The sequence below is a fragment of the Centroberyx affinis genome, unplaced genomic scaffold (genome assembly GCF_046629955.1).
Source record: "Centroberyx affinis isolate AG114_WGS23_722 - 3 ecotype Tasmania unplaced genomic scaffold, CSIRO-AGI_Caff_v1 ptg001684l_1, whole genome shotgun sequence".
Classification (NCBI taxonomy): Eukaryota; Metazoa; Chordata; class Actinopteri; order Beryciformes; family Berycidae; genus Centroberyx; species Centroberyx affinis.
In genome coordinates this window covers 116734-139547 of record NW_027280103.1, presented here as the reverse complement: position 1 = coordinate 139547, position 22814 = coordinate 116734, and the positions used below count along the sequence as shown (strand labels likewise).

General features: G+C 43.1%; 1 protein-coding gene across 1 annotated transcript; it reads right to left on the bottom strand.

Moving 5' to 3' along the window:
• Positions 1–3602: 3602 nt before the first annotated feature.
• Positions 3603–21040, bottom strand: LOC139651568 (calpain-15-like). Its single transcript, XM_071528532.1, has 12 exons — positions 20880–21040; positions 16180–17305; positions 14602–14810; positions 12292–12475; positions 10764–10987; positions 9746–9871; positions 8351–8503; positions 7721–7882; positions 6315–6535; positions 5391–5536; positions 5020–5198; positions 3603–3780 (listed from the first exon to the last, which is right to left on the bottom strand). The coding sequence occupies exons 1-12, from the start codon at positions 21038–21040 to the stop codon at positions 3603–3605; spliced, it is 3069 nt and encodes a 1022-aa protein (XP_071384633.1).
• Positions 21041–22814: the final 1774 nt, after the last annotated feature.

Below are 22814 nucleotides of genomic sequence, written 5' to 3'. Positions count from 1 at the left end.
AGTCTCTTATCCTGCTTTTTCAAAAAATTTTAATTGTACCTTCCTATCCTGTAATGTACACATGGAAGCTACTGAACACCAGAATTTCCTTCGAGATCAATAAAGTATTTATCTATCTATCTATCTATCTAGATGCCAAAATGGTCAAAGGTTGCCCATAAATCTTTGTATACTGACCCTGATAACCTTACCTACATCAACCAGGTGTATATCTGCAGAAAGCACTGCCCATTGCCCACCAGACCAAAAAGCAGTTGATTCTGTGTGGGCAACAACCCAAAATAATTATCTGGGTCACAGACTCCCTTTTCTATTGATGAAATAACAAATCATTCAGGGAGCCAGCGGCCACAGAGACCAGTGCTGAAGTCCTGAACTCAGTCAAGCTGCTGTCAGAACCAGGAACATTAACTCAAACTACAGGATACCTTGACTTAATGTTTTAAAACATTAAGTCAAGGTATCCTGGCTACAGGCTGAATCTACAAGTTGTTTTTGGCCTTTTTGCCTGCAATTTCGTATGAGGCACAGGCCATCCAGCTAACTCGCTAGCAATGCTACCAGTGCTGCCCGTTATCATTAACAGGTTATTAATTATTACAATTTACACTCTGTTGACAGCGGAAACAGGCAAATATACAAATGTTGACATGGCTAACATTATAACAGGCTGACAGAACTACAAACCGTATGTTAAAAATTGGTTTACAGTCGACATTGTTGATATATGAGCGTGTACCCCGCTAGCGTCTCCCAGTTACTTCCCATTTATTTAATATTTTTCCCAGTTCTCTGTATGTAAGTTAGCCATTGACATTAAAGTTGCTACGGTTAGCACGCTAAAAGCACCAAGCTAATGCGACACACACAGGTACACACACATACATGCAAGGAGAGCTGGATAATGAATTCACAGTCATTTAAAGCATTAAGTGGCTGTTTAGTTGCCGTTTTGATGACTCACTTGCCTTGTGGATTGATGCTGCGGTCAGTTTGTGTCTTGTACTTTAGCTAGCTGGCTACCTGGCAGTTGTGACGTTATGACGTCTTCAAGCCAGCAGATGTTTTGGTTTTGATCGTGACGTGGGATGTGTCACCGGAAGTCATGCCCGAGTGAACATAACAGGAAACTTTTTTTTTTTTAATGCTTTTATTTTGAAAAATCAGTGTATATGCCGGACCTGATTTCGAATTTAAATGAAAAAGTCTGATCACAAACTGCTATTACTATTACCATTACTATTGAACTTTCACCAAATGTCGTACTATACACACTCCTCTGCTATATGGTTTATAATGTATTGTTCTTTGCAGGTAGTAGGCCTGTCCTGTTACTATTTGCCAATAATGCAATTTCAGCACCAGAATCTTTAAAGTCTCATCTTATCTGATGAAATACCCAATGACAAGTGAACCGCACTGTGCACAGTAATTCTGTATCAGAGTTTATGAGTTTTTGCCCTCTTTTATGTAATGAGTACACACAATACTAGACAATGAACAAAAGAGAACATCCTGAATGAATTAAAATGCTTTATTTGACCTTTAGAGTTGGTAACAAAACATATCATGGAGCGTACACACATGCATACGTGTTTGCTGGTTGTGGCGGGGCTCCTAACTAACAGAGGGGGCTTACAATTATCTCTTATGACTAAAACTATCAGACAATAGGATGCTACTTAAGGTGCTGGTGAGTACATGTCAGGATGTATGAAATGTCCCTTTTAACACGGTGGGGGGAAAGCCTATAATTAATGGCAAAAATGCCAGACACAGACAGGAATTATTCAACATTCAAAACAGATGACTGGTTACCAACAAGCCCCACGCACCTAATTTACTTTATTTATTTACAACCATCATGAAATATTGCATTAACAATAACTGTATATCCAACCAACAGTCATCTATTAAAACTTTCTTACAATTTAAAAACAAAGGCCTCTATTATTGGCAAGTCATGAAATGGAACAGAATGGAATACATGAATGGAAAAAATTATAAATATGACAAAATATTCAAAATATATACAAAGAATATATTAAAACATATCTTAACCACACAAATAAACATTACAGAGATAAAAACGATTAGCAGAGATAGAGAGAGCGATGCATGTTTTCACATAAATCATCATAATAGCTTTCAAACAATTGCATAGTTTTTTATGTTCTCTCCAACAATCTTATGGTGTTTTTGGATGGATGCATATGAAACTCTGTGGGAATCCAGCATAGTTTTAAGTTCATAAAGTGCTATTACAAGTGCGCAGTGGTTTTCACAGACTTTATTTAACCCTGTCCCATATGTTTCCTTTAAAAGGATCAAGACTGCAATATGATTCAATAATACTGTAACACTCAGGTGAACAAACACCCTGTTTCCCAGTAAACTACACATGGTGTGGTATTCCTGTGAATAGTCTTGGCAGCTTGCTCAAACACAGTTGACTAAAAACAACTCCTATTCATCTATCACCAGTGCAGTTCAGACAGTATGGACCACAAGACCATCCTATGATCTAAAATGTCTTTGGAAAATATAAAGTGCATTATGAGTTGACTAACAAGGTCTGTTCTAAATGTTTTCCTTGTCAAGGGATGTGCAGCTGCTGTTCGGAGATTAGAGTCTTATTAGTTATACAAACGTTTCTCGAAGGCCGAGCTGCTCTGGAGGCAGAAATAATCTCATTGGTTAGTTCAACCAGAATGGGCGGAGCCAAAGAACCACATTTTTTCGGAGGGCAAGTTAGCTAACTGGCAAAGTTGAAAGGCAAAGAAGGAACTCTGGTCAAAATATAAATTAAAACGAATGAATCCATACTTACTGTACTGGCTGGACAGATGGAGGAGCTTGCACTCACCAATGGAAGAAGAAACTATTCAGAGATATTGGAATAGAAGTATTTATTCTACATACGATTTGTTCAGGTGAAACGTTTTTGGGTTACCCCATCATTGGTGCAAAAAATGAATGATGGGGTAACCTGAAGCAATTTGCACTGTTTGACTGGAACATGTCATTTTATTGGTCAGATGTAAGATAAACATGATGTTTTTGTATTCCAATATCTCAGTTTGGAGGTTTTTTTTCTTCCATTGGTGAGTGTGAGCTCCTCTCTAGTCTCTAGTTGTCGTCAAAATTGAAATGAAAAATACAAATGGGAAGGTCAGGGGGCTTCCTAACTAACTTACCTAGATAATTTAGTATGGCTATATATATATATATTTCAGTTAGCAAGAGCGTCTAGGCTTCATAATTAGTTCCCTACCCCTTGCCTTTTTCACTGGGCTTCAGTCTAGTTAGAAAAACTGTGGTTCTTTGGCTCCGCCCACTGAGGTTTAACTAACCAATGAGATTATTTCTGCCTAGAGAGCAGCTCTGCCTCTGAGAAACGTCTGTATAACTAAAACTCCAATCAGCCTCTTCTTCCCCAAGTCTGCCTGCTCCCTAACTCTGATGATCCCTTCGTTACAGAAACTGCCTCCACACAGCGATGTTATCTCCTCTTCCCGGGTCCAGTGTAAGAGAGACAGATCTCTCCTTGTCTCTCTACCCCTCCCCCCCTCCCCCCCCGGTGGAGGGCTGCCGGTCAGCGGTCATAGCGGTCGAGGCTGATGAAGCCCCGCTGTCTCTGGGCTGAGAGCCGGACTGTGCGTCGCCTTGGTGGGACTCCAGTTTCCCAGAGAAGCCTGGACGGCCTTGCGGTGGGCCAGTCTGTGTGTGATGGAGAAGCCGGCGTTTCCCTCTAGCTGGGACAGAACCACAAGCACCTGTCTGGGGGAGAAATAATGCCTCATTCTCACTGAATACAACATATATATCCAACTGGTCTATGATTGTTTCTGCAGCTTTTGTCTTAATGTACACCATACTGCATATATCATATATTATTATATACATCACTTGCATATTCATATATCTTGCATACTCATATCCACTGTTCATACTGTTGATACTGTTAATACTGTTCACACTGTATATATCTTAGCACATTCATACTACCCTTACAGCTTATTTATATATATTTATATTTCTATATTATACATATGTACATTACATTGCACTGCACTTTTACTGCTTCTTTTGCACTTCTGGTTAGATGCTAAACTGCATTTCGTTGTCTTAGTACTTGTACTCTGTGCAATGACAATAAAGTTGAATCTAATTTAATCTAATGTCCCTCCTATTTAATGTCATCTCTCTAATCCTGTCCATGGCAACTTTGATGGTGTCCCAGCCTAAAGAGGTATTTAGTCACTTCAATAGGGCTGGAGGTTGTGAATGAGCATGTGATACTCACACGAAACCCACATACATCATACATCACCTCATGTATGATGTAATAAGCCTTTGGTAAACAGAATGACAACCTCATGTACCTCATGTAGGGACAACATGCATAAACAGGACATGAAACTAAAACATTAGGCAGCAGATTGTCATGCATGAATCTACACCAACATTTAGTTAAAGCTGGGGTAGACAACTTTGGAGAAATGAGGAAGAATTTGAACAAAAAAGTCTTGGAAACAAAATTTGGGCTGTAGATAAGGTTCAGACGTTATGGGTTTTTGAAAGTAGATATCGACACGTTTTTGGATTGAAGCTGCCGATTGTCAGCGTTTTGTGGCGATATTCAATAGAGTTTAATTTGATCATGTTTATACCAAACATTTCCCCCCAAAATTCAGTGTTTTCCCCAGAAATGTATTCTTCTCAGGATAGAAAAGCCTCTGAAACAGCATTTAGACCATTATGGGACATTATTCCATTGAAAGCCAGGATAACAATAATAATATTACTAAAATAAATCTATGCATACTTACTAACATATAAAGCACGCATACAATAACTGGCTGATATCCAATTTTTCAATTGGCAAACTGATATATCGGTCTAATCCTAATTGCAGCTGTATCATCACACATTATACACATGCATGACCCAAAACTTGTTTAATTGATGTGTCAGCTGTAGATTGGAGGTGAAACAGCAGTCTCTGGTGTAGCGTACCTGTGCAGAGGAGGGATGCTGTCGATGGTTTTGAGGCTGCAGCGGGTCGACACCACGTTGAAGCTGTCGCTGCAGTCGCAGGACACATGCAGGTGATGTCGGGGGTGCCGGTTCTCCACCATGACGATCAGCCCGGCCCAGCCGTGGGTCAGGTAGTAGCAGGTCATCCCCTCCCGGCCCTGACAGAGACAACCAACCAGTTAGTGCTACGCAGCTGTGGGTTTCCTGGAGCGGACCCTGACTCCCGACTCCTACACAGGACTGTATTCATAAACATGGATTGAATGTATGTATTCATAAACATCAAAACGAGCCACATCTCCTGTTTAACCCTAACAGATGATCCAGGTCTTACCCAGCATGCCTCTCACCTCGTGTCTCTCGCCCTTGGTCTCGGTCAGCTGGACGATGGCGTCGGCGATGGTGGTGGTGGAGGCCGTCACCTGCTCCACCATCAGCAGCCTGGAGCTGTAGACCGCCAGCATGTAGCCAGGAGGCTCAGATCTGTAGCAGCTCGCTGGAGAGACACAGAGCCACGCTTTGTCAACTGAGTAATTAAAAAAAAGTATGTCAAAGAATGCACAAGAACTGTATCATGGCTCTTATTCCTTATAGTCCTGCAAGCTGACTAAGAACTAGGGTTTCGACTGATATATATTATATATATTTGAAGGTTGATACCGATACCAATACAGATATTTTTTGGATTAAAGCTGCCAATTGCCAATATTTTTTGCTAATATTGAGTATACTTTGAGAGTAACTAAAACTCAAACCCAAATCTGTGTAAAGCCTGACATCTATTGGTAAAAAGCATGCTACTGAAATTGCCATCTGCTATTGGCTGATCTTTGACGCCAGGTGATGTCACCTTCTATAGAGTACAACAGGTGGTGACATCACCTGGCACCAAAGAGCCAAAGATTATTAAGTGCTATTTTATCTTATGTTATCTTATGTTATCTTGTCCTATCTCATCTTATCTCATCTTATCTCATCTTATCAGCCAATAGCAGAAGGCCATTTCAGTAACATGCTTTAAACCATTAGATGTCAGGCTTTACACAGATTTGGGTTTGGGGTTTAGTTCCTCTTTAATTTAATTGTTTTTCCATTCTTGGCAGTGAGTGCTTGTCATTTTTTGGATTTTGTGGTATGAAAACAGTGAAATTAGTGAAATAGTGAAAGATACTGAAGATTGACACAAAATACAGTCTACTGTCTATCGGCAGCTTCATTTCAAACACACAGGTATCAGTTTCAGCCTTCAGGACCGTCCTAACCGCAGCTCCCACCTGTCCCGTCCGTGTCGGAGCTCTGCCAGTGGTTGAAGGCGCAGCAGAGGACGGCGTACTCCCCCGGCTCCAGCATGACGTCGCAGCCCACGAACCTCCTCACCGAGCGCCGGCTGTGGGCCAGGAGGCGACCCAGCGCCAGGGCGCCGCAGCTGTCGTACCCGGCCCTGAACACCAGCACACACAGGTCCAACAGGTGGCTCTCTGCCGTGTCCCACCGCCTGAGGGAGGGAGGAGGGAGGAGAGGGAGGAGAGGGGGAAATGTTCAGGAGGTATAGCAGTGAAATCAAGAGGGGAGGGGCTATGGATCAGGTTCCATCCATTAGTTGAGTGATTCTCAACCTTTTTCATATCAAGGACCCCTAATTTAGTCCACATTAGAGCCACGGACCCCCATTTGACCCAAATCTGACAGTATTTTTATTGTTAGATATGATTTTGTCCATAATTCCATGACAATCTGTATTGGAGATAGAGAGATAACAGAGAAACTAATTCTTAATCAATTTGCTGGGGACCCCCTGGAACCCCCTCAAAGACCCCTGGTGGTCCCCGGACCCCACGTTGGGAACCACTGCGTTAGTTCACCCATTCTTTTGTTTGTTTCTTCGTTCGTTCATCCATCACATACGATATCTCAGCCCTGATTGGATTTTGACTTTGACTGAAGGGGCAACAAGTAGGATTTTGTCGCATAGCACTGCAGCAAAAGCAGGATCCCGCTATTAGAAGAAGGGTGTGGAGCGTTTCACTATATCCACATGTACTTACACAATACACACTGACTCAGTTAAATGATAACAGTCCACAGTTGATATGCCCAAAACAAATGGATGTTGGTACAAAGAGAGACATGCACACAATCCATATAATTATTGACAATAATCATGAAAAAATCTTTTAAGTATCCATCTACAATAGAGATTCAGCTGTATACAGTACAGGAATATGTTTCACCACAAACTGTTTGAAGTCACAAAAGAACACTGATATAAAGGACAAAAACACTAAGGAAACCTCAGTCCCAAGATGACATTGATAAATCATTCAATAGCTAACTAAATGAACCCTTAAAGCATGACATCCAGTCTAAAATGTTCCTTCCCTCACTTTGGGAGGGGTAACAGTGCCGCATAGCACAAATTGACTATAATATATCTGCAGGGGGGGTTGATAGGGTTGTTGATCAATACCACTGACTCAACGATTACTGGATTTCTGGCTTTCAAGACTCACTTTCTGGCCTGAACTCTGTTTTGGAACGACAACATCCCCCCAACCCCGTCCAATTGGAAATTCAAGACACTTCTAGCTCTTTATTTCCCTCCAAACAGTTTATTTCCATTCTGGTTGGACCGGTGGAGTGATGAAGGAGATGACGGACAGATGGTGTGTGTCTGTGGTACCTGCTGCCCTCCTGGAACAAGGCCAGCTCGACAGTGGTCCTCTCCAGCACGGTGATGGACACGGCGGTCACCGGCACGTCGGCCCCTCTGGGGAAAACACCGGGCACCCGCACCTCCTGCCAGTCCGAGTGGATCTTACAGATATCCACCGAGTCAAAGTACCTGCCGGGGTCAAACACACGCTCACAGACATGTGAGGACACATGCACACACACACACACAGAGAGACACACACACACACACACACACACACAAACACTAAAATGAAATCATTCACATATTGATTATTCTTAATATTTCTTTTCATATCTGAAAAAAGAAACCCAGTTTTTTAAATGAAATATTCTTTATTTTTCCCTGTGTTGCATAGATTTTTGTGCACATTTTTTTCAGATTTTTCAGATTGAGCTTCCTGAGACACGTCTTTTGTTCCCTGAGTGTCGACTGGAAGGCAACAGTTCATGCTGGGAGCGGAGACATCAGTGTTTTGAATCACGTAGGACTTTAGCGAGCCCACTGAACTGAACACACTGCAGCTAAAACTTGAAGCCACAGCAGCTTGATGAAAGTCTCTCTGCATCAGTGTGTTTACTTTCCTACGGTCTGACTGGAAATGATCCCCCGGTCTACCTGATGAAATCCCAGAAGTCCATCCAGAACAGGCCGTCCTCGGCCCGCTGGGCGCACAGCTCCCTCTTCAGGTGCGGAGGCCAGTTGGGCCAGCTGTCCGCCCACGGTCCCGTCCAGGAGAAACGCCCCCACGGGTTCCTGAGCTGCAGCAACCTGAGGAGGCAGGGTTCATCGTTATCTCTGAAAACATGTGGAAGTCTTTAATAAATTTGGCATACGCACTGAATTTACAAATTTTGTCTTTCTCTGATGCTCTGACATATCTAGTACATGGTCCATTGGATAATCAGAGTGGCTGTTAAACAAGTAACACTCAGTTAACATGTTGATTTTCACTGGCTGTCATCTGAACTGCAGAGAGTAAGGCAGCAGTACTGTGGCTCCTTCACAGTACTCACAGCACTGGTACATTTATGAGTAAATTCAAATTACTGAGCTGTTCACAGATAGAAAATGAGTTTAAGGGGAAGTAAATAAGATATTTACTAGAGCTGCAACGATTAATCGATTGGTTGTCAACTATTAAATTAATCACCAACTATTTTGATAATCGATTAATCGGTTTGAGTAATTTTTTAAGAAAAATAAGTCAAAATTCTCTGATTCCAGCTTCTTAAATGTGAATATTTTCTGGTTTCTTTACTCCTCTATGACAGTAAACTGAATATCTTTGGGTTGTGGACAAAACAAGACATTTGAGGACGTCATCTTGGGCTTTGGGAAACACTGATCCACATTTTTCACCATTTTCTGACATTTTATAGACCAAACAACTAATCGATAAATCGAGAAAATAATCGACAATGAAAATAATCGTTAGTTGCAGCCCTAATATTTACTGCCCCGTAGGACAAAGTAACTGTTTTCAGATCCTTCTTTAGAGACTGACTGCCCGCACTATGCAGGGACTCAGGCTGCTGGACTAGAAGAACAAACTGCCGATCCCAAGATGCTGTACCGAGAGGTATTGAGGTGTTGAGGTCAAGTATCAGAAACAGATTTTTTTAATTCAGTGTTTCAACTAACAGCTGTCTTTTGTAAACAATTAACTACTACTACACTAAATGAAACACAAGCACTGGGCCACTGACTCAAATCAACTAACAATATTTTCCCTGTTTATTATACTGAATTCTGTAATTTGATAAGATTTGATAAGATTCTGGATAATGAATTCAAAAAGTGGGATTACATCTAGGTCACAGTAATATTTAGGAAGAAGTGCAATGAATTCAAAATATGAAATGTAACTTTGCTGTATTCAGTGTGTGGTTCGACCCAGTGTGTTAGTGTTTTAGGATGAGTTTTGCTTTGTGGTTGAGGGTCAATGTCAGAACATATTCTCCAATAGCATAACCATGACACGCAGCAAAAACAGACCGAGTGAACGCTCACCTGTGACCGTCTACGTCACGAACATCGAGGACAGAGTAGGCGTGTCGCGGACGCAGACCCAGCGACTCGTACTCCGAGTCGTCCACCTTCATGTTTCCTCCTCCGCAGGACGCTCCCATAAGGAAACTGGTGCAGCAGCAGCACACAGCAGAGTTATGGGTAATACCGTCTTATGAAAGGACAATAAGTTACAGTTTTTTCTGAATGCTTAAACACTAACAGTGACTCTTGAAGCACTATCTCTGAAACCATTAACACTTGTAGCCAATGCATTTACCAAGTGTGCCAAACTGAATACACGTTCTCTGCTTTACACTCAGTTTGTAATTTTATAACACACTTTTTGCAAAACTGTAAACACAACTCACTGCTTTACACTCAGTTTGCAATTTACAGTAATAACACACTTCTAGCAACACTGTAAACTTATGGCCAGACCCACAAAGAAGGCGAGATTTAGCCTATTTTTTTCTGTTCTTTTATTTCTAGCACAAATGTTTTTGTTTTCTTCTACTGCGCTTTTGCTGTTTGAGGAGTGTTACTGTAGAACATTTTGAGAAAAAAAACAAACTTTTTCCCCTTATTTGTATTAATAGTGTGCTATGTTTGGAATACACATCCATACTTTACACATTTGGATACCTGTGTGTATGTGTGTTTACTACATGTATGACAAAACTTTATTGCAAACTGCTCTGCCCTGCACACAGAAAAAGCAAAAGCCACAAGTGTTTTTCATTTATACTTTCAGTGTGTAGTTGGTGCTTTGTGTGCTTATTCAAATGATGGTTTGTGTGTACTGTATTGACGCAAAAACACAATTTCTAAAAGAGTTTGAAGAGTTTTGCAAGAATTGTTTGCTTTTGCAAGAGATGTATAATATTTTGCTGGTTTGGTGTAAGGTTTTGTGGTTAGTGTGTAGAGTTTTGCAAAAAATAGCCTATAGTTTCAAAGACAGTGCCTAAGCAATCAGAGAAAACTATAACAGGTGAGAATCGAACCTTCCTCTGATACGCACCCCGCCTCTTTGGAGCTCAGCATCTTGGCCCAGATGAGGTCGGTGTCGATGGGTTCCTCCCTGGGGTTGGTGCTGCTGACCTGGAGGGCCAGCGACTCGCAGGGGGCGCCGGTCAGCGTGGACAGGCCCTCGATGGCGCGGCCCGCCTGCAGGGCGAAGTAGGAGCCGTGGAGCTTGGCCAGGGCTTTTTCTATCAGCGCCACCCACAGCTGCCTCCGCTGGGCCTGGGGGAGCGCCAAGTGTCAGAGAGAGAGAGAAAGACAGAAGGAGTTTAACCCGTCGCACCCTGACTTTCCCCAGGGTATATGCAGGAATCCTGAAGTTAAATTCAATACCTTTTCAGACCTTTTTTAAGAACCTTTCAATATATTTTAAGACCTCAACGCCACTTCGAGCTGTAACCGGTTACATCAGCGACACACCTTGACACACACTGATTTTGAGATTGCAAAACTAAACAGTCTTAGTTTGCGATTCTATGGACCACTGTATCAATACAACAGAATTCAGATAGGTTGGGAGGGAACAAAGCTCAAGAGAATAAATTGAGTGACTAACCCAAAGGCAAGGTTTATTAAAAGTAATAACAGTAACACGCTCACACACACACACACGCACGCACACACACACACACGCACGCACGCACACACACACACACACACACACACACGAACGCACAACACGGTCATTAACAAATATCTCTGTGGTCTTTGCATGCTTTGCTCTCTTTCCCATTCACTTTCCATAGTACTTTACACTTAGTGACAGCCGACACGAAGAATCCCAAATTCACTCGGTGCACAAGAGAGCGTCTCTTAACTTCCGGGTTATGCATCACTGTTTCCGGTTGTAGTTTGTTGTAGTTTGTTGTGAGGAGCAAAATATATAAACTTTTAGCACACAAACTCTTTGGACAAATAGGGTATTCACATTGAAAAAATAGCTACAAAATTGAATACCTCATAAAATGGCGATTAAGACTTTTTAATACTTTTTAAGGGCCTTAATTTTTGCTAGATTGATTTATTACCTTTTAGTACTTTTTAAGACCCTGCAGACACCCTGTTCCCCTTAAACTTTCCCTTAAGCTTCAAAGTCAGAAAAAGCATTTTTTCCAGCTGCTTATACAGAGTGAAATATTCAAACCCAAGATGCAACTTTTGTTATGGCTGCACCCTTACATCAAATGGAAAAAATGTAGATGTTTGTGCACCATTGTATTTTACTATTTCCCTGTAATTCCACCTGACATGTTTGATATCTTTTGAAACGTTGGGATCTTGACTAGAATTTAAAATAAAGCTTTGTGGGTTTGAACAAAATGAGCATGTTGATGACATGTTGGCACTGTGTTTTGGCGTTAAAGATGCTATAATTAAAGGGCAAAATGTCAAACTTTGAAAGCACTTTCTACATCACTGGCCCAATTTTGATGAAACCTGGAAAATAATATACATCATTACATGTTTCCTGTTGTTTTGCTCTGGGGAAAACATGGTTGAGTGTTGCCTGCATGCGGACGTTTCACCTGAGAGAAGAGCAGGTGGCCGTACTCGTCACACGGCAGCATGTCGTCCACCAGCACCGTGGTCCAGGAGCCGTCCTTACACAGACGCACCTGATAGGCTCCCTCCGGACACAGCGAGCGCGTCACCATCACCTTCTCCACCAGCTCCGGACGCTCAGCCAGGACCGCCAAAGCGCTCAGGAACCTGCTTTCCAACACATTCAGACAGAGCAGAGCTGTCAGATGGTCGGCCGGGTCCGTCTGGGGTTTGCTTCGGGGGAATACTGAACGACAGCTCTGCTCTGAGCTTTTAAGGAAACAAGCACCAAACTGCACTTTCAACGTAATTTGTGATAAACTGCGGCCGGCTTGGCGCTAAATTGACTCACTTGGGATTAGACCCCCGGATCACTGGTGCGGCAAACCTACGCTTCACCAGCCGAGCTCAACTCAAAGTGATGTGACAGACAGGCTTTATTAGAGTCTTTATTATGGCACATGCGCAGTAAAGCTTTTTAACATTTTTGGGACCCACCGAACGGACCGACTGACAGAGTGACTTATACTCACTGCTGGTCACAGCTAAAAGTTATTCAGGGAGGGTTTGCTGAGCAATGCACTGCTTCACATTAATGCATTTATACACATTCACACCTGGGAGCTGTGCAGCACAGCCGCAGTCCTCTGCTGCGATCACACTGGCAGTTTGTTTTCTTCGGTGCAAACCATGGTGGAAAAGTTTCCTGTGTTGCACTTTTGTAATTGGTTTGTTTAGGTTCACACGGACCAATTACAAGCGAACCGGGACTTGTAAATAAAAATCACAGGGACTCACAAGTATCTCATTTATTGGACAGAGTTTTGGTGACCTGTCATCCTACCAGTTTATAGATTTTGGCAGTGGGGGAGTCAAAACAAATCTGATTCCAGTTCCTGGAACTTTAGCTAAGCATGTTGGACTTGTCTGTCTCTTAAGAAGGCAGCTGAATACGAGCATCAGTCCAGACTTCATTTTGTTCAGCTTTTTAACTGACAAAGAAATTTGTCTATTCTGCTTCAAGACTTGCATGACTTGTAATTTATTTGGTTGTTTGTTTGGTGTGTGTTTTGATTATTTCCTCGTTCCCATAGTGTGTTGGGTTTCTCTGCCTCTGCGATGTATGTAACATTTGTGTCTGATAGTCTTATCTGGATTGTTCTTTGTTTAGTTTCTTTTGCGTGTGTTTTTTTAATTTTTAATTTTTTTATTTATGTATTTATTTATTTATTTTTTTTATTTGTTATATATATACATTTTTTTTTTTGTCCCCTTTTCCCTTTACCCTTCGAGAGGTCCTTTTGTCCTCTCGCTAGGCCATCATTATAAATAAGAATTTGTTCTTAATTTACCTGCCTGGTTAAATAAAGGTTAAATAAATAAAATAAAATTGTTCTGCTCGGGTTTCCAAGCATGAGGAACTGCTGGCTATCAGATGTCAACATCCGTCTTCTAATTACCATAAATCCTTGAATTTTTGGGTTTGTTTCCTGCAGTTGGTTCGGATTTCATTCTCACTCCTAACAAACCAGTTCTCTTGGAAGAAGAGAGAGACATTTTCAGGCATCTCGGTGCTGTTCTTTGGTGTTACGGTCGAATGGCATTGTTCTCATTTGGACAAATGAACTGAACTAAAGGAGGAAACGCTGCAGAGTTCAAACAAAGTTCTCCACACATGCTTGGTGTGAATGTGACCTGAGAAGCTCCACTGTTAGAGCGGTGGTGTCCAACCATGTGACACGGAGGACCAAGAGTCTGCAGGTTTTCCTTCAAACCAAACACACACCATCTGATTTCACTGATCAGTCTGGCAGAAGGTGTACTAATGATTGGTCACCGCTGAGTTAGAGAGTCAAGTGCCTTGTTCAGAGACACTTCAGTATTAGGTATTGAGAAAGTGTTTCACATTTCCTAAACTTAAAGGTTTAATAAACATAAAGAAAGTGATTCACTTAACCAAAATTCAGCCACAGGACTATTTTTTCTATATATTGTCAGAATCTACTTTGTTCGTTCGTTTATGTGCTAGAAGTGTGATTTTCAGACTGTTCCTCCATACAACGGCAGTGAATGGAGAGAGAAAAAAAACACAATTCACACACAAATCTCCTCTGCTGCAGCAACAGATAACAGAGAATCACCGATTTTGTGGTTTTATCATGGAGGAAGACACACAACCCAAGGTACTGCCAAAGTCCAACATCACTTTAAATGTCATTAATGTTGAATTCATCCTAACCCATTAACGATGACCACTAAATCGTTGTGTAAATAGCTTTTTTGGTCGGGCTTACCAGCAGTTACCCAGGAGTCCCTGCAGGATGTCGGACGGGCGAAGCGTGCGGAAGACGGACCACTTCACCCCGCGCTCTCTGAAGCTGCAGCAGTTGATTTCTTGGGGGCGGAGCCACTTTCTGACCCGCTGCTGGACGCTGTCGTCCTCCGGGAAGCCAACGGACTTTGGGCCGGGAGGGAAGCTGTCGTCCACAAACGTCACGGCGTTCTGGGAGAGAGCGGTGGGAAAGAAGACTGGATCACATCACATGAAATCAAATGTACTTAAAGTGCATCTTAAGCAGAAGTGTAACACACTTCAAGACAACAAGAACAACATGGGAGGGCACAGGAATAGCACTTTTACAGTAAAACCATGATAAAACACACAAAAACAAGTAGCGCTAACTTACTAAAAAAAAAAAAACTACACAACAAAATGGCAACATTCAGGTGGTGGAGACAGAGAAGTGATGTGTTTGTATTTTCTCACAAAGATTCATACAGAGTTAGTAGTGACACCAGCTGTGAGCCTCAGCAGAACTAATTCACCAAAGACAAGGCAATTATACCTTTTCAATCTCAGCATTCAAGCTAAATGTGTGTGTTCATTTCCACAAAAGCATGTTTGGAGCGGTTTAATTGAACCCCGGAACATTTCCTCCTTTAGTTCGGTTACTTATTTGCATCATTCGAACTCAGGTGGCACCAAAGCACCGAGACGCCTGAAAATGTGAGTCTCTGTCCTCTAACAAGAGAACTGCAGTGCGGTTTATTAGGAGTGAGAATGAAATCCGAACCAATTACAGGAAACGACCGAAAAAGCAAGGTTTTATGGGTATAAGGAGACGGATGTTGACATCTGATAGCCAGCAGTTCCTCAAGCTTGGAAAGCCGAGCAGAACAAAATGAAGTCTGGACTGATGCTCGTATTCAGCTGTCTCTTCATGTGTTCCTCTCTGGTATGAACACCAGAGAAGAAGAGACAGACAAGTCCAACATGCTTAGCTAAAGTTCCAGGAACTGGAATCAGATTTGTTTTGACGCCTCCACTGCCAAAATCTATAAACTGGTAGGATGACAGTCATTTAGTCTCATATTCAGCCTTCAAATCCTATTTTTCTTAAACCAAGAGAAAAATTCTGCCAGTGAGGAGAGATAGAGTGTCAGTATGTTGAGATCAGTCAGAATAAGGCAGATCACTGCACTGCTATCAAGAAAATGACACTCGATTCTATAAAATTCTTGAAGTTTAATTGCACTGGACACAAGTGAAATTATTGAACCCCACTGGCAGATTTTTTCACTTATTTTAAGAAAATTACACTTTTAGGACTAATAATAGTCAGTAAATGACTTGTTAAGATTGAGATTTTTTCTGCAGTGCAATAAATTAGCTACTTGTGAGTCCATGTGATTTTTGTTTATATGCCCTGGTTCACTTGTAATTGGGCAGTGTGAACTTGAACGAACCAAATACAAAAATTCAACATTCAGTAAACATTTCCACTATGTCTGAACCAAAGAAAACAAACTACAGGTGTAACTGGACCCTAAATGACCCTAAATCTGAAATGCTGCTCTAACTGAACACAAACCTCTCTGCAGAAGCTGATGATGTTCTCCCACAGCTCTTTGGCCTCTCCTTCATCATTCTGCCGCCGGGCCTCCACCAGCATGCTCTCCTTCCTCTTGAGTCCGGCGGCCGGCCTGAGCTGCGCGAGGTACAGCTGAGGCGTGTGGCAGGCCAGGCAGTGCTTGGCCTTCACCTCGTTGATGAGGGTGCAGGCGGGACACGACCACTGCCCCGTCCCGTCCGGAGGGGCGGCGCGGGGAGGAAATAATTTAGAGGCGTCCGACGCTGGTGATAGCGGTGACATTTCCTCTTTCAGGATGCTGAGCCGCCGGCCGGGCAGCGGCTCTTGCTGGGCGGAGAGATGTGAGGCGGCCGGCGTGGAGGGAGACGGGCCGGAGGCGTGTGCCTGGCTGAGACACGCCTGTGGGGGGGGCACCTCTCTGCGGCTGCAGGGGAGCGGGTTGTTCTGCCCCGGGGGCGGTGCGGCGAGCGCCGAGGGGGGAGGCTGCGGGTACGGGGCTTCGGCCGGGAGGGATTCCCCCCTGGTGGAGATGGAGAGGGACAGCGCCGCGGCCGGAGCTTCTGGCTGTTGTTCTCCTGTTTGATCGCAGACTTCAGGCATGAGCAAGGACTCGGCGGGAATCTGGGGGAGGGACAGTTTGCGGGGGCCGCCACACGCAGAGCAGGACATGGAGATGGGGGTGTTCTGGAGGGTGCACCTCGAACAGTCCCACGCCAGTCCCTCCACGCCTACGTCTTCTGGCTGTTTCCCCTTCTGACTGTTTCTCTGCTGCCCGCACGGGTCTGCGGACGCCATCTGGGGCGGCCTCAGGGGGGCGGAGCAGCTGCTGGAGCGTCGGGGTCGGGGCTGGTCCTCGGACGAGTCCCGGGGCGGCTCCTGTCCGCCCGGCGCTCCGCTGTAGCCGCAGAGCGAGCAGGCCGGGCTGCTGGGGGAGTTGGCGAGCGTACAGCGGGGGCAGGACCAGCGGCGCTCCTCCCTGCCGCCGCCCCGCCACATCCAGCGGGCCTCGGGCCGCCGGCGAGGAGCTTCACAGATGGAGCAGCGGGGCGCGCCGGCCGCGTTGAGGAAGGTGCAGCAGCCGCACGCCCACTGGCTGCTCTGCATGGGCATCGAGCCGGAAGAGAAACTGGAGAGAAAAGCACATAAACTTATATGATATTGGCCCTGTTAAAAATCAGCTAGTCCAGTCAGTGTGGTCCACCTCTGATATGATGGATATGATGCAGTTTGATTGATTACATACAGTATTTATTGTAGAATTGATCAATACTACACTGGCTGTCTATAGGAAGATCTGAACCTGAATTGTGAATTTTGATCAGATTCCACACAAGTATGTAATTATTTTTTAATGATTATCGAGGGTTTCAGTGGAGAGTTTTAGTGTCCCATGGTCTAGATGTTTCAGAGGCTTTTCCACTCTGACAAGAATACAATTCTGGGGGAAACTTCCAATTTTGGGTATTTTTTGGCATGAAAATGGTCACATTCACAGACATTGACTATCAGTACAGATAGCTATCGGCAGCTTCAATCAAAAGATATCAGTATCGGTCTTTGGAAACCCATATCGGTTGAACTCTAGCTTCAAGTAACAGCAAAATACGTGGGAAGAAGATGCAGAAAAAGCTGGGGAAGATGTATGAAAAGCCCCAATATAAACAGATGCATAGCAATTCTTGCTGTTTCTTACCCTGTGGCGGCTGACAGAGAAAATTAAAATGCATGAATATGCTAATGATACAAAATGCTGCACAACTGTAACAACATAAAATGTGCTTCAACTTGTTCCTCACAGAAACCGATGAGCCACATCTGTGAATCTCTTACCTCCCTTGTGTACTGTGCCAGACATTTCACCACTAGTAAAAATAGCTCGTGTGCAGTGTGCTCAGCTCTTTGTAATCTAATGAACTGGGTACAAAAACACTATAATCCACACAAGATTCACTTCCCTCATTGTGCAGAGAGTCTGGGACCGTGCAGCAGACCCAGATTAGCTGTGCCGTAGCATCCAGGGAGAAATTTGGACACAAGGAGCCTCTGGGACATCTGTGCGCTGGCTGGCCCACATTCGAGCTGTACTGTAAGTCTTGGCATCACGCCCAAACCCCCCAGCGCAGCCCTACCTGGATGGGTTACTGCAGTGCAAACTGGCTAAATGTGCAGGTGTTCTTGTGATGCAGAGCTCAGCTGTTACTTTTCTCTCCTAAACTGTAAAAGTCTGCCCGTATGCACATAGTCAAACTTTTAAAAGCATTTCGAAAGCACTTTCTTTGAAAAGGCGGCACACGCATTAATTAAAAAAAGCTGTTATTCATCAATAATAACTAAATTCCTTTGCTCAGCAATTATATCACGTTGTATTCAAACACTCAATGCGTTGCTGACATCTCTTAGGAATTTACTGCCATTTCAATCAAAGGCGCTCATAAATAACGCCTGCCACCTGAATGACATCATCGGTCGTCTCATTATGCAGCATTCCCAACTGAGTATGCTCGGGTTCATTCCTTCAGACAGTGTGACGCTTTGTCTAATGCACAGACTAGCTCCAGGAGAAAAGATAAGAGAAGAGAAGAGAAGAGAAGAAAAGAGAAGAGAAGAGAAGAGAAGAAAAGAGAAGAAAAGAAAAGAAAAGATGCATTTAAAAGGTTCAGATAGCAGGCTTGATGAAGGGAAGACATTTCTGCAGAGTGGAGCGGTCAGCAGCTCCACACACTCCGGTTGTTTACTTGTTGACGTTTGGTTCAGCATTACAAACATCTGAAGTCACTGCTGCAGCTCGTCCTCCGCCTGGACGACGCTGAGTAAATATTAATGTGAATTTTGACAGCGCTCTGAATTAATTAAGCTTCTGGGCCCTCGAGAAAGAAAGTACAAGTTCACACATGCACCGAACGTGCAAATTTATTAAATCATACTTTCAACTGATTATTCAGTGCTTCAGCAAAATGTTCTGCTTTTTGCAACTGTCTTTTTAAAATTTTGAAATAAGTAAAACAGAACAACGATTATGCCTCCAGAAATCACTTGTCATCAATGCATTTCAACTTTTTTTTCATTTACAAATAGTATTTTGATGATGAAAACTCTGATCCATATGCATCAACCTTAATGCAGGAATATCTACAGACCTGAATTCCTTCTGACAACCTCTGAGTCTTTTTGCCTTTCCAGCCCAGCGTCCACAGCTAAGGCAGGAAGGCAACCATCAGGGATTCCCCAATGGCATTACATTTCCTGTCAGTGAGTAACTCGACTCCCGCCTGGCACCGAGTCAGATACAGGCGGGGGGACGTGTGGTGGCAGCGGAGAAGACTCACATTAGACAGAATATAGACAGAATATTAGAGACTGTACTAATCAATAAGGGGGGGATTTGCACAAAACTATGGAAGGCCGGGACTGACTTCATTCTGACCCATCATGAAAAATTCATGGCAACACTAGCCTGGAGCTCCACTAACATAAAATATCCCACATGTAACGACTCCGAGTCACTCAACAAAACAGGCCTATGACATGTACAAATACTCTTGTGCTACAACTGTAGAATATAAATTAACTATCCCATCCATTCAGCTATACTTTCCAAATTAAAGGTGCGATTTTTTAACATCAATACATTTTTAGCACATTCATTTGGAGACATTAGTAAAATTACCATAAACAAACAAGACCATCGCTAAGATGACTGCCAGCCTCTACTCTGCATTTTACATTGAGAGCCAGATGTGGAGGGAAATCTGCTGGATCGCTTTATGGCACAAAACAGGAAGAGGTTCTGTTCTTCCAGAGCAAAACGGAGCTAAAGCTGAAAGAGTTTCTGGCCACGGCAGACTGTGAAGTTACAGAAGCTCTGAGGGGAAAAACAAAATGTTTGCAATCAACATCGGCCAAAACGTAAGTTTATCTTGTACGTACGAGTGAGTATCTTGCATGAGATTAACTTTTTGGCCGACACTGACCGTATTTTTTAAAAATTTTTTACACGTATCCTTTCAGGGGCGCCGCATTTACCACTTGCAACTTATTTTAGTGTAAGATTTGCATAGCCTAAACTGAATCAATGGAAGTCATGGCTTCATTTGGCAAAAGAATACTTAATCCTGCAATGTCTTTCATGAGATATTACGGTTGATATTAGGCTGTTTAAAGCCATGAAGAAGACCTACAGTGGTCGAAACATGTTGGCTTTTTTAATGATTTAGCCACTACAATAAAGGCTTTTTAAATATTTTCTTCCTCGTGGTTATATTTTTATATTTTGAGTGCCTGGATTGTCCTTTTGTTTGTAGCACTCTTTTTTCCCCGTTTTCCAAGAGCACCTGATACATTTTTGATCCTAGTTCGACAATATAGAGCAACCGGTCATTTCCGTTTTTTCCTTTTTTCTAATATTGGGCTCATTATTGTGAAAATAAGACGGGTGCGCAGAATGGAGCGCATGATGCAAAGGTCATTGAAAGTTCAAACAAATGAAGCAAAAACAAAAGGCTTCACTGTCTCAATTAACAATGAATGCCAGCTGTAAATCCTAATGGAAATCTAAGGTCTGTCCATTAAATGCTTCTATGGCGGTTGCTGTCCCAGGCCTGACTCTGCCTGCACAGGGTTTACAGTGTCCAAACCAAATCACGGCCCAACAGCCAAACATGTCACCGGTCTCCAGCGTGGCTCCCGGCTCCTGGTCTCACCTGCGCTCTCGGTGCCTGGTGGGTCTGGGAAGCTGCCGGGGGATGAAGGTGCTCTGGCTGCTCCTCAGACAGCCCATGAGGGGGGAGGGGGGCAGAGCCGAGCCCCGGGACGCAGCGTCGCCCTCGGCCTCCTCGACGAGGGAGGAGCTGGAACTTCCCATGATGCCCCTGGCTCAGCCGGAGGGGCCCCCGGACGCTGTGAGGAGGCAGAGGGACAGCAAGCTCGTACCGGTGTCAGATTGTTCATAAGATAATTTTTTACACACATTGAATGGTTTGTTGAAGGCCAATACGGATAACAATATTTTTTGATTAAAGCCAGATTTTTTTTGGTGCCAATATCTTTCAATTTGATCAGTGTCATCTAGGGCTGGGCGATAATTCAATATTATCGTTTATCGTCTTTCAGTGGAATCATATCGTGATGATATGAAGATATTTTAATATCGTGACACATTTCTGCTGTCTAAATTGATGATGACAAGCAAATTTTACTTTAAAACTCTCATAAAATGAGGTATGGTAGGAATATTATTTGAATATTTCTGTTTTGTTTGACATCACACCTAACATTACCATTCGGTTCAATGAGATGAATATTAATTTGATTATTTCACGTGATTTTGCATACATGAACCATATCGTGATATATATTGACATCGAGAAAAATCCTTATGATTATCATGATATTGATTTCAACCATATCGCCCAGCCCTAGTGTCATCCCAAACAAATTAAAAAAAGGCAAATATTCGGTAATATCGAATATCGCAATATTTATCGAATAAATCAAATATCGACCTCTCCCCATTAATTGCGATAATATCGTATATGGGGATATTTTTTACGGGACAGCATCGCGATATTACATTTTGGATATTGCCCAAGCCTCGTATTTAAACTTTAGTCCACAGGATCAGTATCGGCAGTGACAGAGTGATATCAGCGCAGCGCAGAGCGACGGGACAGAGAGATACTGTATGTTAGTGAGTGACATTGCTCCGGCTGTGAGCTCGACATCAGAGGGTCAAACAAACTGCTGCATCTGTCATTCTGCTGTCTTGTGGCTTCAGCTCGCTCCTTGCTCACTCTGCAGTTTTGCCCTTGAACAAGGACTTTAAATTCACTCCATTAAACCACCTTGAAATGACACATTTCTCCTCACTGAACTGCAGAGATAACCTGTATCCCTATCATAGTCCCATCTCATAACATTTGTCTCCCGTCACTTTGTCCGGTGTGCCTTTTCTCCCTTTAACTCTGAATGGAAAAACAATCTCAAAATCATTCAAATTAAGAAAAGAAATCATGTTTGTGTGTCTTTGCGTCCGTGCACCCCGGATTCCTCTGGTCCTCAATGCAGATGCAGCCCTGCTGATACTGAAGTTCACATAGACTCAAAGTAACCCGGTGCAACTGCAATACAGCTGGTGGCTGAATGGGAAACTGCAGAACAACAGCATGGTGACAATAAAACAAGAAGACAGTGAGCGGCGGACTTACCCGACTGCAGACAGGAGGATTGTTCAGCGGGGGGATGGATGTTCTCGGCAGCCCTCCGAGATCTCCATGCATATCCTCATTAGTGGAAGCGCAGGATGTGCACAGTCACCACTTGTCCCTTCTCATCACTGTCAAGCCGGAGAGAATTCAAAAGAAAAATACAACTTCCGGTTACAAATTTCAAAGTAAAATCCCCGTTGACCAGTATGGGGTGCAACGTTTTATGACTAAAAAGTTCTGAAATTAAAATAAAGAAAAGCCTAAACATAAAATGAAATGTATGAAAAATCTCCTCATCACAGTATATATTCATATAGGCTTATATAAGATGCTGTTTACTTGCCTATATAGAGCTGCCAAACATACAAATCACAAATCACATGACTCAACTCAGAAGGATGTCTGCCAACTGCCATATTAAACGAGCATGAA

Coding starts and splice junctions, on each gene's coding strand:
- LOC139651568 (XM_071528532.1), bottom strand. CDS start 21,040: ATGGGAAGTTCCAGCTCCTCCCTCGTCGAGGAGGCCGAGGGCGACGCT. Junction 14,811..16,179: donor TCATCAGCTTCTGCAGAGAG/GTTTGTGTTCAG, acceptor GCTCTCTCCCAG/AACGCCGTGACGTTTGTGGA. Junction 3,781..5,019: donor AGCATCCCTCCTCTGCACAG/GTACGCTACACC, acceptor TTTCTCCCCCAG/ACAGGTGCTTGTGGTTCTGT.